Below are 16,928 nucleotides of genomic sequence, written 5' to 3'. Positions count from 1 at the left end.
CTCTCTCTCTCTCTCTCTCTCTCTCAAGAAATAAATAAACGTGAATGCATTTGTAGTTTTGTTACATATTGCCGAATTCTTTTCCCAGAGGGCTGTACCGGTTTGCATTCTGATCATCAGTGTATGAGAATGTTTATTTTAGCCTCACAACAGAACATGTTATATATTTTTGCCATCAGGTATTCTGATGTAATTTTAATTGCCATTCTCTATGAGTAAGGTTGAACATCCTTTGATATCTGTAAGCACTATTTCAGAATCATTTTTGGAGGAGAGTGTAAATTATCTGCTCATTTCTCAGTCTCATTTTTAAATAACTAATTTATGTGTCAGAGAGATCAGCCCCTCCTCTTCTGTGTGTTTGTTTTGTTTTCTTTTAATGTGGCCAAAATTTATCAGTCTTTCCTTTTACTGCTTTTGGATTTGGGGTCACAATTAGAAAGCTTTTCCCTATATCTTAGTTACAGAAGGGTCCCATCAGTGTTTACGTGAAGTACTCATATGGTTGGATGTTTTTGTTTAACGGCTTATCTCTGATCTACTTTGAGTCTGTTTTAATCTAATAAGGCTCCCCTACATGGAGCTTTGTTTTCTCTGTGTTTCTCTGTTTTCTCAGTTTGCCTTGGGTGTTTTCATTTTTTTCCAAATGAGCTTACATATCAACTTGTCTTTAGCCCCATTAAAGTGAAAGCTCGTTGCTGTTTTTATTGACATTGCATTAAATGTGTAAAATGGCATTTTTATGATGTGATGTTATCCTATCCAGGAACAAGGACTGTCTTTCTATTTATTCAAGCCGACTTTCAGGTTTTTCAGGAGTTTTACACATTTCTTTAATTTACTCCTGAGTATTTTTACCTTCTTTGTTGCTATTATTGGTGGGTTTTTGTCTACATTTATAGTCTCTAGCTTATTTTTTGTGTATCTGAAGACTGTATGTGTTTGAATGTATGCTGCTGGCAGTTTGCCAGGTTTCTTGAATCTGTAAATTTATGTATTTGATCAAATTTGAGGAATTTTCAGGCATCATCTTTGCAGGTATGTTTCATGGCTTACTCTCTCGCCACCCTCCTCCTGGAACTCACGTTGCTCATAAGGTAGACTCTCTGATCTCATCCGTGTGCCATGGTGGCTCTGTTCTTTGTCTTTTGAATCTGTTTTTCTCTGAGGCACATAGTTTATTTTCATTCATTTGTATATTTTTTAAATTGTTTTTGTTTATTTAAATTCAAGGTAGTGAACACGCAGTGTGGTATTGGTGTCAGGAGTAGAACCCGGTGATTCATCCTTTACATAACAACACCCAGTGCTCATCCCAACAAGTGCCCTCCTCAGCGCCCATCATCTCTTTAGCCCACCCTTCACCTACCTCTCCGCCAGCAACCCTCAGTTTGTTCTCTGTAACAGTCTCTTATGATTTGCCTCCCTTTCTGTTTTTATCTTATTTTTCTTTCCCTACCCCTGTGTTCATCTGTTGTGTTTCTTAAATTCCACATGAGTGAAATCAAATGATATTTGTCTTTCTCTGACTGACTTATTCGCTTAGCATAACACACTCTAGTTCCTTCCACGTTGTTGCAAATGGCAAGATTTCATTCTTTTTGATCGCTGAGTAGTATTCGATTGTGTGTGTATGTGTGTGTATATGTGTGTGTGTGTGTGTGTGTGTGTGTGTGTGTATATATATCACGTCTTTTTTTTTTTAATGTTTGTTTATTTTTGAGAAAGAAAGAGAGACCATGAGCAGCAGAGAGGCAGAGAGAGGGGGAGATAAAGAATCTGAAGCAGGCTCCAGGCTCTGAGCTGTCAGCACAGAGCCTGACGTGGGGCTTGAGCTCCCAAACCATGAGATCATGCCCTGAGCGGAAGTTGGACACCTAACTGACTGAGCCTCCCAGGCATCCCTGTATGTACCACTTATTCTTTATCCACTTGTCAGTTGATGGACATTTAGGTTCTTTCCATAATTTGGCTTATTGTTGATAGTGCTGCTATAAACATTGGGGTGCATATGACCCTTCGAATCACCATTTTTGTATCCTTTGGATAAATTCCTAGTAGTGTAATTTCTGGGTTGTAGAGGAACCTCCATATTGTTTTCCAGAGTAGCTGTACCAGTTTGCGGTCCCACCAATAGTGCAAAAGTTTTCCCCTTTCTCCGCATCCTCGCCAATATCTGTCGTTGCCTGAGTTGTTCATTTTAGCCATTCTGACAGGTGTGAAGTGGTATCTTATCATGGTTTTGATATGTATTTCTCTGCTGATGAGTGATGTTGAGCATCTTCTCGTGTGCTGTTAGCCATCTGGATGTCTTCTTTAGAAGAGTGTCTGTTCATGTCTTCTGCCCATTTCTTCAGTGGATTATTTGGTTTTTAGGTGTTGAGTTTGAGAAGTTCTTTATAGATGTTGGATGCTAACCCTTTATCAGATATGTTATTTGCAAATATCTCCTCCCATTCCATCGGTTGCCTTTTAGTTTTGTTGATTGTTTCCTCCGCTGTGCAGAAGCTTTTTATCTTGTTGAGGTCCCAGTAGTTCATTTTTGCTTTTATTTCCCTTGCCTTTGGGGACATGTCTAGTAAGAAGTTGCTGCAGCTGAGGTCAAAGAGGTTGTTGCCTGTTTTCTCCTAGGATTTTGATGATTTTATTTTTATAGACATTTTTAAATGTTTTTCTGATCACTACTTTGTACAAATGCCATAGATTCTGGTGAGAAGTTCCTTCATTTCAGTCTGGGTTTTTCCTCTTCTCTACGAGTTAATAGGAGATGTTATTAATTTCTGGGTAGGCAGGCTACTAAAAAGTTTTTTTTTCTATTTTATTAATAATTTCTAGTACTACATTGAGATTGGAGTGTTCTTTATATTCTTTATTTTATGAAACTTCCTCGGGTTTTCTTTGTGCCCTAATAGGTGATTTTTTTTTTTTTAAATATTCCATGTGTAGTTGAGAATGTGTCTTCTATGTCATCAAGGAATAAAGTTCACTGCATAGTAATAAGATCTCCTTATTGGTTATGCTGGTTTGGCCTTGTATATCCTTTCTTATCCTGTCTACTTCATCTGTCTTGTATTGAGACAGACAGATTAATGTCTCCTATTCTTTGTGCATTTCTGTCAGCGTCCCGTTGTGCCTCCTGGGCTTTATATTGTATGAGAGTAGTTACGTTGTTTTGTGCTTCGTCATAGCTGTTACAGTCTTGTTGTTGATTATGGCTTTTCACATTAAGAGGTGTCCTCTTTGTCACATGCAGTGTTTCTAACTTGAATTCTGTGTTTTGTGTTCAGGATCACTGCCTCTCCACATCCTGGTCTGTTACACGTGCCGGTTCACCAGACTCACACGTGCCCGTTAGTCACAGCGCGCCAGGCTGCGCTTCCGGCAGGCGTGTGAAACCTCATTCAGTTATCATATCCCACGTGGGATTCATTTTATTTTACTTATTTTAATGGATGAATGGGTTTGTCGGTTTGAGTGGGTTTGTTGTTGTTGTTGTTGTTGTTTTTAAGATTCTCTAGAGCAATCTTGGCTCAGTTGTTTTAGAGTTTAGACACCCACGTAAATCCCCTTGTATTCAAGTTTTGTAAATAGGCTGTTTCACAATTATCATATTACATAAAGGAATTTCTCTGTTCCCATAAGTATCAGTGTGGGTTTTTTTTTACTTTATCAAAATATAATTGACATACAATAAACTGCACATATTTTAAGTATTCAACTTGAGGAATTTTGACCGCACCACAATCAAGATGACATGTTCATCACCCGTAACAATTTCCTCATGCCCCTTTGTAAACCATTCCTCTCTCCACTAGTCTCCAAGCAAACAGTGATCTGCTTTCTGTCACTATAGATTAGTTTGCGTTTTCTAGCATTTTTTCAAAAATAGAGTCATATATACATGTGTTCCTTTTTGTTTGGCCTCTTCCATTCAGCATAATTATTTTGATATTTACCCATATTGTTGTATGTTATTCTTTTTTATTGTCATATAGTACTTCGTTGTGGATATACCACAATTTACTTGTTCAGTCACCTGCGTATGGATGGTTGTTTGTAGTTTTGGGCTTTTAAAAATAAAGCTGCCAATAAAGTTTCTTCAAAAGCTAAGCATCCACCTACTATCTGACCAAGCCTTTATACAAAAGAAGATAAACATCTACACAAAGATTTATACCATAAATGTTCATAACAGATTTATCCATAGTAGCTCAAAACTGGAAACTACGCACATGTCCATCAGCAGGTGAATGGATGAACAAAATGTGGTGTCTTCATACACTAGATTCCTACTTTGGAGTAGAAAGGAACCACCTGCTCATACATGCAGCATAGACGGATCTCAGAGTCCTGTCTTAGTGAAAGGATTCAAACACAAAGGCCTGTGCATTATATGGTACCATTTACTTGAAATTCTAGAACAGGCAAACTGATCTCTAGTGATAGAAAGCAGATCAGTGATTACCTGGGGCTACATGTGGCAGAAGGATGGACTGTAGAGGGGCAAGAAGAAACTTCTAGGAATGTCAAAAATGTTCTGTATCTCAAACGTGACCATGACTTCAGAGCCGTATACCTCCATCAAAACTTGCCACACATATACACTTCAAATTGATGTATCTGGGGGCGCCTGGGTGGCTCAGTCGGTTAAGCGTCTGACTTCAGCCCGGGTCACAATCTCATGGTCCGTGAGTTTGAGCCCCGCATCGGGCTCTGTGCTGACTGCTCAGAGCCTGGAGCCTGTTTCGGATTCTGTGTCTCCCTCTCTCTCTGACCCTCCCCTGTTCATGCTCTGTCTCTGTCTCAAAAATAAATAAATGCTAAAAAAAAAATTAAAAAAAATAAATAAATTGATGTATCTGATTGTCTTTATACCTTAGTAATAGTGATTTTTTAAGTGTCTGTCAGATACAACCAAAAAACAAACAAACAAACTAGCAGGTAGTTTTAGTTTAAGGAAGATACTTACCGTCCAGCCTGGACTACTAAATGTAAGAACTGAGTCATTTAAGGAGAAATTGATCCTGTGAACATGATTAAAATACTGGAACAGATCTCACAGGAAATACAAAGGTGAATGAGATGATGTTCCAGCTTTTGAAGACCGTACAATTTACTAAAATGGTGAAGGGGTATCAGGAACGTGCAAAGCATCTAGACAGGCATTGAGAAAAACCATGCAGTAGCTAAAAGCATCCTGTCTTTCTCAGCCAAGTTTCGTGACAAAATGGATTCCTACCAATGTGCTTAGTCTTCTCACTTATCCCAAGGAAGACCTAGCTAGTGTCATTTTCGATACATAGGAGAGTAGTTAATACAGTGGATGCTTTTGGGCATTAGGGCTTAATTCTTTCCCAGAACCCATGGAGAAAAGCTAGTGGCCAGAAGCCTGCCACCTACATCAAAAGTCTCTCTGCTCCTTAAAAGCTGTGTCACTGGACAGGTTATTTCACCTCCTGGTGCCTTGTGGTGAAACGGAGATGGTGTTATTGAGGGTTGTTGACATGACGTCACCACGCGTGACGTCTGTGCTCAGGACACAGTAAGCAACAGATCCCTGTTAGTGACCAGAGTCGGCATCATCTCATCATCGTTCCCAGAATGCTAAGTCCTCCCGTGGCCCGTACCAGAAGTGGTCACGGTGAGCAGAGGAAAGAGACCAGACTCCTTGGGAGCGTTGAGACACATCCTGGAAAGTTTCTGAAAGTGACTGATGCGGCACATGGTTCTTGAAGAGTGCCCAAGTGCTGTTTCCAGCAGAGATGGAGAGTTTCAAGCAGAAGAAAAAGCTTGAATAAAGACCAGGAAAACTCAGAGCGTATTCGGGGATATGAAGCAGTTTGATTTAGCTGAAGTGTAAGGACCGTTGTCAGGGTTAGTAATGCTGCTCAGGAAATCAGGAGACAAAACACTGGTGGTTTTAATGCCAAGCTAACAAATGTGAGCAGAATCAGGTGGGTAGAGAGGCCGGAAGGAGTTTTGATCCAGTGGCATTGACTTATTCATTCAGGCAGCATTAATCTTTGTTTCTCCATTAAAGTCGAGCACAGAGGGGTGCTTGGACGGCTCAGTCAGTTAAGCGTCTGGCTCTTGGTTTTGGCTCAGGGCATGATCTCACTGTTTGGTGGGCTCGAGCCCCACTTCGGGCTCTGTGCTGACAGTGGGGAGCCTGCATGGGATTCCCCTGTGCTCTCTGCCCCTCCACGCTCGCTCTGTCTCTGTTTCTTTCAAAATAAACAAGCTTTAAAAAAATATAAAGTCAGGCAAAGACTATGTTGTAAAATTATAGATGATGTTGTCCTCCGTACATAGCATGTAATCCTAAAATCAAGGATACCTTAACTGCGGAAGGAAAACTCATTTAGAAACTGCCATTTAGAAAGTCAGTGCATGATGATCCGGAGGCAGGGTTTGTGTTGATGTGTGTGTTGGTGGATGTTTGGAGTTAATGGTACCAGCACAAAGGATAAGATTGCTAAGGGAGAACATTCAGAAATAGTCAAAATCTTAGGAAATGCGGGGAAAAGGGGGAAATGCGGGTATCTTGGTAAGTACGAAGGATCCTGGTGGAGAAGTATAATTTCTTGATCACAGTTTGGTAAGTAGGTGGGAAGGAACTACAGCCCTAAACAAAGTGTCTGGATTCCCCTGGGCAAGAAGAAAGATTATTTCTTCATCAAATTCCACTCAGGTCATGATCTCAGCGTTCGTGAGTTTGAGCCCCACATCAGCGCAGAGCCTTCTTGGGATTCTGTCTCTGTCTCTGTCTGTTTCTCTCTCTTTGCCCCTTTCCAGCTTGCTCGCTCGCTCTCTCTCTCAAAATAAATAAACTTAAAAAAAAAAAAAAAACTTCTCCATAAAGACAGGTGACAGAATGGGAGTGGGAAGGCGGAGTGGGGCTTGTGTGTGAAGACCTCAGTATTAGGAAATCTAGGGGCCACGCTACTTGCTGAGAAGGGTGTGAGGGTGGTGATGTAGTGTGGTCTTGAAGAAAATGGAAATGATTTGAAACAGTGGCACAGTTAACTCAAAATAGACTTGAGAAGAGACCCAGGAAACGTTTTGGAACACGTGTGATGGCATGACATGGTTTCACGTTAGATTTGGACAGTCTTCTAGAACTCTTTTACCTCCACCTGTCTCAGGACCCCCAAGATGGCCAGGTTGGATATCCAGGCAGATTGTGTAATGGCAAATGTTTAATTCCTCAGGGTAACTGTATGGAAGCCAAGCAGCAGAGTAAATGGGTCCCCTCTCCCCATTTGAGTTGTATGGTGAAGCAGTATTTCACAAACTCAAGAAAGGTACTGACCCTTTAAAAACAATTACTAGAGGGGCGACTGGGTGGCTCAGTCAGTCAAGCATCCACCTCTTGATTTCAGCTCAGGTCATGATCTCGAGATCTGTGAGTTTGAGCCCCGCGTCGGGCCCTGCACTGACGGTGTGGCACCTGCTTGGGATTCTCTCTCTCCCTCTCTCTGCCCCCTCCCTGCTCACATTCTCTCTAAACAAACAAACAAACAAACAAACAAACAAACAAACAAACAAACGTTTAAAAAATAAAGAAAAATAAAAACAATTACTAGAATTAATTTTTACTAGTCTCATGTTGCTAAATTGTGTACAACCATAAACATATAAAAGCATACAGAAAAGTATACACTTAGGTTTAGTAGCACTTAACACAACCACAAAACAGAAACACTTTTGCATATCAGTTGTAAAATCTGTGAAGCTGACACGTGTCAGTTGGCTGTGACACGAGTCACATCAGTGTCAGAGTGGCTGCTGCTGGACCCGACCGCGGTGCTCGCTGCCGTCCTGTGGCTCCGAGCCTGGGCTGCCCGGCGCGCTGTCAGCGCACTTCCCCGCGACCTGTGCTCTGTTCGGACCGCTGCTGGCCCGGCACCGTTTTGCCTTCTGTGGGCTTCCGCGTGTGTTGTCACCACGATGTCCAGCTCTCTTTACTCTTCACTCTTACATGGCGACTCAGGATGTTTTTTCAAGGCTAACAAAACAAAACCACAGAATTTAAAAATTTCCATGAAGAGCTCAGCGGAGAATGCATCCTTGGATTCCTGAGACCATGTCTGAGTGTTTGTTCTACTCAGTTCTCAGACCCTCTGGCTCACGGCGTGACCGTGGTCAGTCACCTGGGGGCGTTTTTTCTATTTCGTTATTCCAGTGAAGTGAAGAAGAATCGGCAGGGTTTTCCGCATGTATAAAAATTTCAAATTTAATCTAATAAATGAGATCTAAAGTGGTAGGAAGACACCAGAAGATATTAAGCGCCAAATCAAAACCCTGTGAACTTTCCCCAGACCCAGGGGCAGCCCGATCGGGTGTGGTGGGACCCGGAGAACACGTGTGTGGTTAGCGTGCTGCTCCCCACGGACATCTGTGTGCGCCTCCTGCTAGAGAAACCCCTAACCTAGCAGATGTGCAGCCACGGAGGATAGCCAACGAGGGGGATCATGCCAGAAAGGAGTCCTCATGGACTGCACTGTTTGGGGAATGCCCGTCATGCTTCTGCTGGGTACTTTATATGCATTTTCCCCCTGATTTTCATAACCACAGAAAACACCCGTTGTCGTCCTTGTCGTCACTGCCTTTCTGTAGACGAGGTGGCCGTGGCACAGAGATGGTGGCGCTTTTCCAGGGTCTCCGAGCCCTCAGAGCCCAGTTGTGTTCACCTCCGAAGTCATGTTCTTTCCACAAAGCCATCCTGCCTGTACCCTTCATAAATCCATCTGGGATGTTGTCACCCCCTGAAATTAAATTACCCAGTTTCCTTAATTACATGCCTTTGAAAATCATATGTAGATTTAGCAAAAAGAAAAAAAAAAAAAAACCCATACAGGTTTTTGCTTTTGGTGAAAATAATGTTGGAGTCAGAAAACCAGGATTAAAGACAGGCGTTCACCAGCAGGCCAGCTTTAAAACACAGTATTTCATAGCTGAACTGCAGCTTCTTTTCTTTGTTTTCTAAAACAAATGTCAGTGCGTATGTCCCCTACCTCAGAGCTGCTAAGGATCGAAAGATCTTTAAGACCCTCAAAGGTATGTTAAATTTACTTGTGACCTAAAAATCATTATCACGGGTGGGGGACATTTGTTATTTTCCCATTGAGGGTTTCTTACATAGAGCTCACTCTTATTTTCTTACTATTTTTTCCCTCAGCAGAACAGGGGACGTTGGTTTTTCCCTCTTGTGGGTTGAGCATTCCCATCAGGGGCACAGATTGGTTCTTGAGGGATGGGCGGAAAAAAAAAAAAAAAATCACTTCTCATGTGTAAGGCACAGATACACATGAAGTACGTAAACAGATACGTAGTAAATCTGTGGTATTAAAATTTCATGGAAAATGATTAGGACCAGGCGATGGGGACAATGATGCAAAAAAGGTGAAGAGACACTCCTGTAGACAGTGTTCTTATTACGAGTGCTGACCTCAGCATCACGCTGCCCGTAGCTTGATGATGCGTCTTCCCGCCTTTGCTGGGCTTTGACCCTCTCACTTTTCCCTCCTCCCTTCTGTCTGTGCCAAACCTTCGAAGGTGTGGCCGTTTCATTCTCCCTTCTATTCTGTAACTCCGAATTCATGGAACACTACTCTGAAGATATATGATCTAAGGAAAGCTTTGTTGTAAATCTTCACATGTTCATAAGTAACAGTCCAGCTTAGAGATGGAACGGGGTGGGGTGGTGCCTGGGTGGCTCAGTTGGTTAGGCAACCGACTTCGACTCAGGTCATGATCTCGCAGTTTGTGAGTTCGAGTCCCATGTCTGGCTTTTTGCTGACAGCTCAGAGCCTGGAGCCTGCTTCGGATTCTGTGTCTTCCTCTCTCTGCCCCTCCCCTGCTCACGCTCTGTGTCTCTCTGTCTCCCAATAATAAACGTTAAAAAAAATTAAAAAGAAATAGAGCAGGGATTTGGATGACTTTTTTTAAAGCTGATAAAGTGTATTCTGTCATCTCTTCATCATCCATACTGCAGCTTTGGGCAGGAGGAGACCCATGGCACCGGTCACTTGTGCGCACCCAACACTGCTCTTGACCGATGCCATCATTACGTGACGGGGACTGAGAAGGAGCTAGGAATCGCATTCCTCGGCCTCCCCTGCCATTCACCCATCCCTGGTGAAGTTCCTGCCTCTCCCGTAAGCGGAGGTTAATCAGTGGTCACCGATGGTGAGATGGTCACATTCCAGTCCCGAACACCCGTGCCGAGGTTCCTGTCCTCAGGAGTGTGAACACACTTTACAAGCCAAGTTATCAGGCTCTTTTACCCGATCGTAGTATTCATTTACTCCCGTGCTTAATTGTTCAGACTGTTGACGGTCCTTCGTCTGAGAAATAACAGGAAAACTTGTCCCTCCTTATAAAATAGTGGTTTCCATAGGGCTTATTTGTTAATCTCTTTATATCTGAAGTACTACACATTTGATATCCGTGTACTTAAAATGTAAAAAAAAGGAAGGACTTTGGGACATGTCCTCTGATTTCAGAGATGGCATTCTGTCCTTTTTTTTTTTTTTTTTAACAAAAATATATCATTTTAATTCCCAGGATCGTTAAATTGGGTTTAATAATTCTAAAATTATTAGAATTTATCATAACCATTTAGTTATTTATCTAAAGATACTATATATTTTTTTCTTTTTTTTTTTAGAGTATGAGCTGGGGAGAGGGACAGAGAGACAAAGAGCAGGCTTCACACTCGGCATGGAGCCTGATGTGGGCTCGATCCCATGACCCTGGGATCATTATCGGAGCCGGAATCAAGAGTCAGGTGCTCATCCAGCTGAGCCACTCAGGCACCCTTAAAAGATACAATATTTTTATATTGGTCTTATAATTTTAAAAGAGGGAAAATTAAGGATCATATCTGTATTTTACTAAAAATACGGTACCCTTGGGGAAAAAATTAGGCGTAACCTAGACTGCCATTTTTCCCTCTACATGCATCCAGTCTAGTTGTCCACGTGTGCCTGACTTGTGCCACACCATGGCTCAGGCCTTGTGGAGGCCAGCCCCAGGATGCACCTTCATTTGCTCCAGTGACAGGCTCCTTGAGGCCCTGTTTCAAAGTCCCAGGATGCTGGAGGTGAAAAGGAAAGGCATCTTCTCTTAGTCCGTTGTCAGAAAGGCTACAGGAGAAGCACGACACAGTATTTAGCAACCTGTTTCCGTTCTGCTTCTAATTACAGCGTTCATCACCCTCGGCCTCTTAGGTTGCGGAAGAGTTGCCCGATCGGTGGTACTGTCCAGTCTGTCTTTATCGAAGCGCAGTGTCTTCCACAGCGATCTCTTTTTTATCAGCAGCTTTATGAGCATACGTTGACTCTGCCAATTTTTTGTGGAGGTCCCTTGAGCCGCATTTGTTTCTGTTTCGAGTCCCTGAAGTCTTTCCTGGATTATTCCTGGTCTCCAAGCCACACAGTTTTTCTCACACTTATTAAATATCTATGCTTGGAGTAGTGGGAAAATGACTTGATTTACGGTACCGTCTTTCGTACTGAAACAGCTCTCTTTTACGTGTGTGTACACACAAAGACTCTGGAAGCAGATTTATCACAACCAAAGTGACTCTAATCACCTGTCATTTGAAGTTAAATGCCCCCCACGACAGTAGAGCCAAATGACACTGAAGATGATGCAGTACATGTAGTAACGAACAAGGACAGACCTACTGAGAGCAGTTCACTTGATAACTGTGGGCTTCTTTTACTCAGAGAGAATGCAAACATCCTTCGTCCCTTTGTCCCTGATTGAATCCAAAAGACATTTTGTGGGGCTGAGCTACGTGGGGGCAGCAGTCCAGGGTAGGGTTCGAGCCCACGTGGGGTGAGGAGACATCTGCGTCAGGTCTGGTCATCATTGATAGTAAGGAGGTGACCAGGATATCCGCGAACGGAGTGCACAGACCATGGGAGACCAGAGCCTCGCTGTCAGAGAAGGGGGTTACAAATGTATAAAAGAGAGAAACTGAGAAAGAACCTTTGGCATTGGATCAGAATTGGAGGCATCAGGGCAAACTCGTGGTTTTCAACATATATAAATAAATACATGCTTAAATATAGAGAGAAGTAAGTGTGTGTGTACAGTCACACACATAATCTCACAGACATATTCCCTAACTTCCTCCAAAGGAGGCCTGGGAACACTGTCACCCCAAAAGCAACGAGCGCACCTGGTACACAGCCCTTGCTTTCTCAGCGGGGTGGGACAAGTAAAAGAGTCCGGGATGCCTTGTACCGGGAAGTAATAAAGTACGCAGAGGATGGGCCATGACAGCCAGGAGCTGAAGCCAGCCTGAAGGGGCCCCCGCTGGCCGAATCTGCAAGAATCTGAGCATCAGAATAAATGAAAGGAACATGCTCTCCCCCACTAAATAAAATAGGAGCCCAGGAGTCCATGGTGATAGAAACAGGTAACATAAACGAGATACAGGGAATTCTTATTCTTACGGTAGGATGTGCTGCTAATAAACGTAGAAGGAATGATAGACTTTTCAAAATCACCGTTTGGTGACCATCATAGTAATAAATAATTCAGCCCCACACAATAATTTGTTACAAAGAGAAAAACTAACTTTACCATGAAGAAACATGCCCGGTACCGTCTTAATCAGTTCATCAAAATAACTCTTACCAGTTATGAGACAAATTGAATTTGCGTACCACTTGACAGGACGCAGAGAACGCATCACTGCTTCCGTGATGTTCCTGCCCAAGATACTCCTGCCATAGCCTGATCGTGAGTCTGATGATGAAGACACACCAGATAACCCAAACCGAGGGTGATTCTACAAAATAACTGGTCTGTAATTTTCAAAATTTAAGGACAGAAGAGTTAAGAGAGACTGAGGAACTATTCACAATGGAAGAATGCTGAAGACACTTGAAACAACTCAGGGCCACACGTGATCCTCGTTTGGATCCTTTTGTTGGGACAGTTAGTGGAACTGAGTCTGTGGATTAGATGGTGATAAACCAGTGTTAATTTTCTGATATTGATGGTAATATTGGGGCTTTCTAGGAAAATGTCCTTGTTGTAGGAATTACACCGTAGTGCTTAGGGTAAAGAGGCATCATGTCAGAGCCTTGTCACAGATGGTTCAGGAAAAAAATGCTCTGTGAATTTGAAATTTTTTCAGATTTTTAAAAATAACAAAATAAATGTTCTTTCAGGCATATTTACCACTAAGGAAATTATTATTTTCTCTCAAAACTACAGAAGCAAGACTTGAGATAGAAACCTACAGCAGGACAATGTGTTCCCTTATTGAGATTTTTTTATCTTTATCAGATACAAAAATAATAAGTTTAGAGAAGATCCTTAAAAGAGAACTGTTTCAGTTTTTAACCCACTCAGCACACATTGGCAGGCACACACAGCCAGTAAAGAATTTTGACGTGGCTGATCGAGCTCCTTATCTACTCAGATTTCTAAACTTATGGCCTGAACACAGTTGAGCGGGATTTCAAAAGCAGCTTTATGAGAAAGAGAGTATTAGGATCTATTGTTGTTGTTGTTGTTGTTGTTAGAAAAGTAATTAAGAATACAGTCTCTGCAGCCAAGCAACCTGTCACAGATCCCGGTCACCACGTAGAAGACACGCGAGCTCCGACAAAACAGTCGATTTTTCTAGGCCCCAGTTTCCTCATCTGTAAATTGCGATAATGTTGAACTCCCAGGCTGGCAGCAGGACAGATGAGATGACGTATGGAAAGCACTTGGACTGGGGCACACCGTAAGCACTCAACAGACTTGGCTACTGCTCTTATTATTTCAGGAAATAGTAATTTCAGGAAAGTTGAAATGCTTTCACGAAAACATTCTGATATGGTTATGTCGACTTCCTTCTCCCTCACCAGGAGTAGAATTGCTAGGACGCCATAAAAGTTATGGCCTCTGCTGTTAAAACCTGTCTCAAGATCAAAGACTCAGGCTTTGGAGAGCTAAGATTGGTTAAATTTCCGACCTGCCCCTTAGAAGCTTTGTAACTTGGGGCTGGGTCTGTAAAATGTCTGCAGTGAACCAAAAATCATAGTGGTCAGAAAGGGCTTTTGGGGGTTAGATGAGATAAGCTTCACCAAACTGCTAAAAAGGCGACTGACCTAAAGAATGTCCTCAAAAAACTATGGTTACTTTTCTTGCTTCTTTAAAGATGCAGACACAGTCAACGTAGATGAACAGAGGCCTCAGAATCGGAAATAGTAGTGGAGCCTTTGAGCACATTTTTGCGAACTGTGTGTGATAAGCTCAGCGTTGTCTGTGCTGTGGGGGTTTAGACTCCCAGCACCGGGCTTACGGTGCTTCAGAAGGAATTTGACTTGACAAGAAGCATGTCATGTGTTGTGTAATCCCATTCTCGAGAGACGCTGGAGGAGAGTAGATCACTATCTTTCTAGAAACCACGGGGTTTAGTGCATGCCAGCCCTGGGCCCAGGGACAAAGGACAGAATCCTCATCCAGTCCCCATTTGTGTTTCAGTGGTGAAGACGATAGCGATTTTTCTGGCTTCAAAAATGTAATCCTTTCTTTATCCCACAGAAGGATCATGTCAGAGGCACATTCAAAATGTATGTGTATATTCTAAAGAGAGAATGTGCTTCTTTTAGAGGACATTTCATCTCACATCAGTGACTAATAGTCATTGATCTAGGACTGATTTAGAATTTTGAGTATTATCAAAACAAGTTTTCCTGTTGGAGCTTCTTCAGCTTTCATTCGTTCCCTCAATCATGCAACAAGTCTTACTGAAAACTAATAGTTAAGGCAGTTTGCTGGATGTTGGTTATAAAAAAAAAGTGAGCAAAATATAGCCCTCATGGAAGAGGATCCCATCCACTGCTCTTACAGCCTCTCATGGGTTTTATGGGAACCCTTTGCAAAGGAGCATACTTTGAACCTGTAAAAAAAAAAAAAATCAGACTGGTTTGGCTGTAGCTATGGGTAGATATGTATTTGATATGTATGAAAACAGGCTTCTCTCCACGTTTGCCTGGAAGTGCCATACCTAGTGGTTCCCTCCAAGCGGCACCCACAGCCAGCAGTCCGTGACTCACGGGAGGGGTGCCCGTGAGATTAAATGACTCACGTGAGATTAAACTCGGGCCGCTGGCCGGCCGAATCTGCTCCGCTCCGCTCCGTAGGAGACAGAAGCTCTCCCGCTGCGTCTGCTTCTCATCCATGGGAGGAGACCTTCCCTTCGCACAATCATGGCGATGTTAACTCTCTCGGCCGACTAGCGGCACAAAGGGAAAGTGCTGCCCGGGTCTGAGTTGGTGACGGCCGAGAGGTGCAGTCCCAGCGCCTTTCCCCGATACCAAGAGCCCTGGCTCTGCCCGGAAGAGCGGGACGCGGGGCAAAGCCCCCGGCCAAAGACCCCTGGGAGCGGGATGCGTGTGCTGGTAGCCGGTTATGCTGGTAGCGCGTTTCTGGAGTGTGGTGCCTGCGCTGAGATAAGACCCGCTTCCTTCTGATGCCCTAGACCGCCGTTTGTCTAGCTGGAGAACTTAATGAGTAATGAATGTGCCTGTCTGGCCGATAGAAAGTGTTCCCCCAGCCTGCGGGTGTGTTGAGAGAGCCGGGGAGAGACCGCAGGCAACACTTTGTCTTCTTAGGTATCAGCAAAGTCTTCTCTTCTAACAACTACAGGATTTATTTTTAACCGCTTGACTCAGTGTTTGTCAGATGATTCGGACCATCGAACTGCAGATGGAAGGACCCGGCGCGCGGGGGAGGCGGGGGGAGGGGGCAGCCGGAATGGCAGGGGAGAGGGGGCTGGCTGGGAAAAGGGGTGGGATTTCAGCATCGTGCCTGCGGGTGTCTCTGGTGGGAGGTGGAGAGAGTTGAGGGCTTCCTGCCGCGCCGCGCGGGTGTGTGTGTGCGCGCGGGTCGGGCCGGGAGCTAGAGGGGAATGGCTGCCTCCGGCTGCTTAGAGACCTGATCAGCCGGTGCCTGGGGCGTTGCGAGGCGGGACCGGGACCCGGGGAGCGGACCTGCTCTGCACCTTGCGCTTTTCTCCCGCTTGATGCTGCCCGTCTCCAGGAGCCTCTCACCATGATCGATAGCTCCAAGAAGCAGCAACAGGGCTTCCCGGAGATTTTAACTGCTGGGGATTTCGAACCGGTCAAAGAGAAGGAATGCCTTGAGGGGAGCAACCAGAAAAGTCTCAAGGAAGGTCAGTGTGTCTGTGGCCGGGGGCACAAGTGCCCAGTCTCTGTTGCCCGTAGGCCAGGCTGTGCACGTCCGTGTGCCTGTCTGCCTACCGTGCGGTGTGTCTGCTCTCTGTGCTCACTCCTGTACCTCACACTCTCCGAGTTCCTGGAAATGAAAGCGCAGTGCTGTCCTCGGTGGCTCTCTGCAACCATTCCCTAGCTCACAGACCTCTAGGCGTGTTGCAGGGTTTCGCACAGGAAGGGGACTTTAGCAGGCCAGCCCTGATTTCAGTGAAATCCTGCCAGGTCCATTTTGTGCATTTTCTCATGCCCCCCCGCCCCCACCCCTTTAGGAGAGGCCATTTCCCTTTCGATAGTCTTTAGCACACTATTTGCTTTAGGTTTAAACACATAATTCCAGGAAAATTAATTTTTTCCAGTTGACACATTCATGGTTTTTATTGTTTAAAGCCAGGAAGGTAGCTACTGCTTTCTTAAGCGTGTCTTTAAATGATTGGTTTGTTTGGTTGTAATGCTCAGTGCATCATTTTGTTTTGTTTTGTTTTGTTTTTTAAAAACGCATTGCTTAGTTTCGTGGGGGTTTTTAACAAGGCATAAGATAAGCTTGTGAATGCCGGTGATCACTATTGATGGCCACTGCACAGCACCTCAGTGACTGACGTGAGAAGATGGCCAAAGGTGTGAGCATTGCTGTCCCCCGTCCCGGCATATACTGAAGTGTGGCAAGACTGGTGCCAT

General features: G+C 43.8%; 1 protein-coding gene and 1 long non-coding RNA gene across 10 annotated transcripts in view; one reads left to right on the top strand and one right to left on the bottom strand.

Moving 5' to 3' along the window:
• Window positions 1–16,928, top strand: part of MRTFB (myocardin related transcription factor B) — a 204,849-nt gene that overhangs the window by 105,727 nt on the left and 82,194 nt on the right. Inside the window, exon 1 of one of the 9 annotated variants that reach the window (XM_086691179.1) lies at window positions 15,831–16,192. The exons of 7 other annotated variants lie outside the window; for them this stretch is intronic. In XM_086691179.1, coding sequence (XP_086547305.1) covers window positions 16,072–16,192 — 121 coding nt within the window. In that variant the 5' untranslated portion in view covers window positions 15,831–16,071. Of the gene's footprint in view, window positions 1–15,830; window positions 16,193–16,928 lie in introns of those variants that run through there. One more of the 9 variants, XM_086691178.1, reaches the window with a different exon arrangement.
• LOC147573103 (uncharacterized) lies at window positions 7,580–15,730 on the bottom strand. The gene is made up of 2 exons (XR_015245196.1): window positions 15,107–15,730; window positions 7,580–8,008 (listed from the first exon to the last, which is right to left on the bottom strand). It is a non-coding gene; the product is annotated as an uncharacterized LOC147573103 (long non-coding RNA).

Source organism: Puma concolor, chromosome E3 (assembly GCF_028749965.1).
Source record: "Puma concolor isolate L17-30 chromosome E3, mPumCon1.1.hap2, whole genome shotgun sequence".
Taxonomy (NCBI): domain Eukaryota; kingdom Metazoa; phylum Chordata; class Mammalia; order Carnivora; family Felidae; genus Puma; species Puma concolor.
The sequence above is the reverse complement of the archived record's forward strand: the minus strand, read 5'-3'. Positions and strand labels throughout refer to the sequence as shown.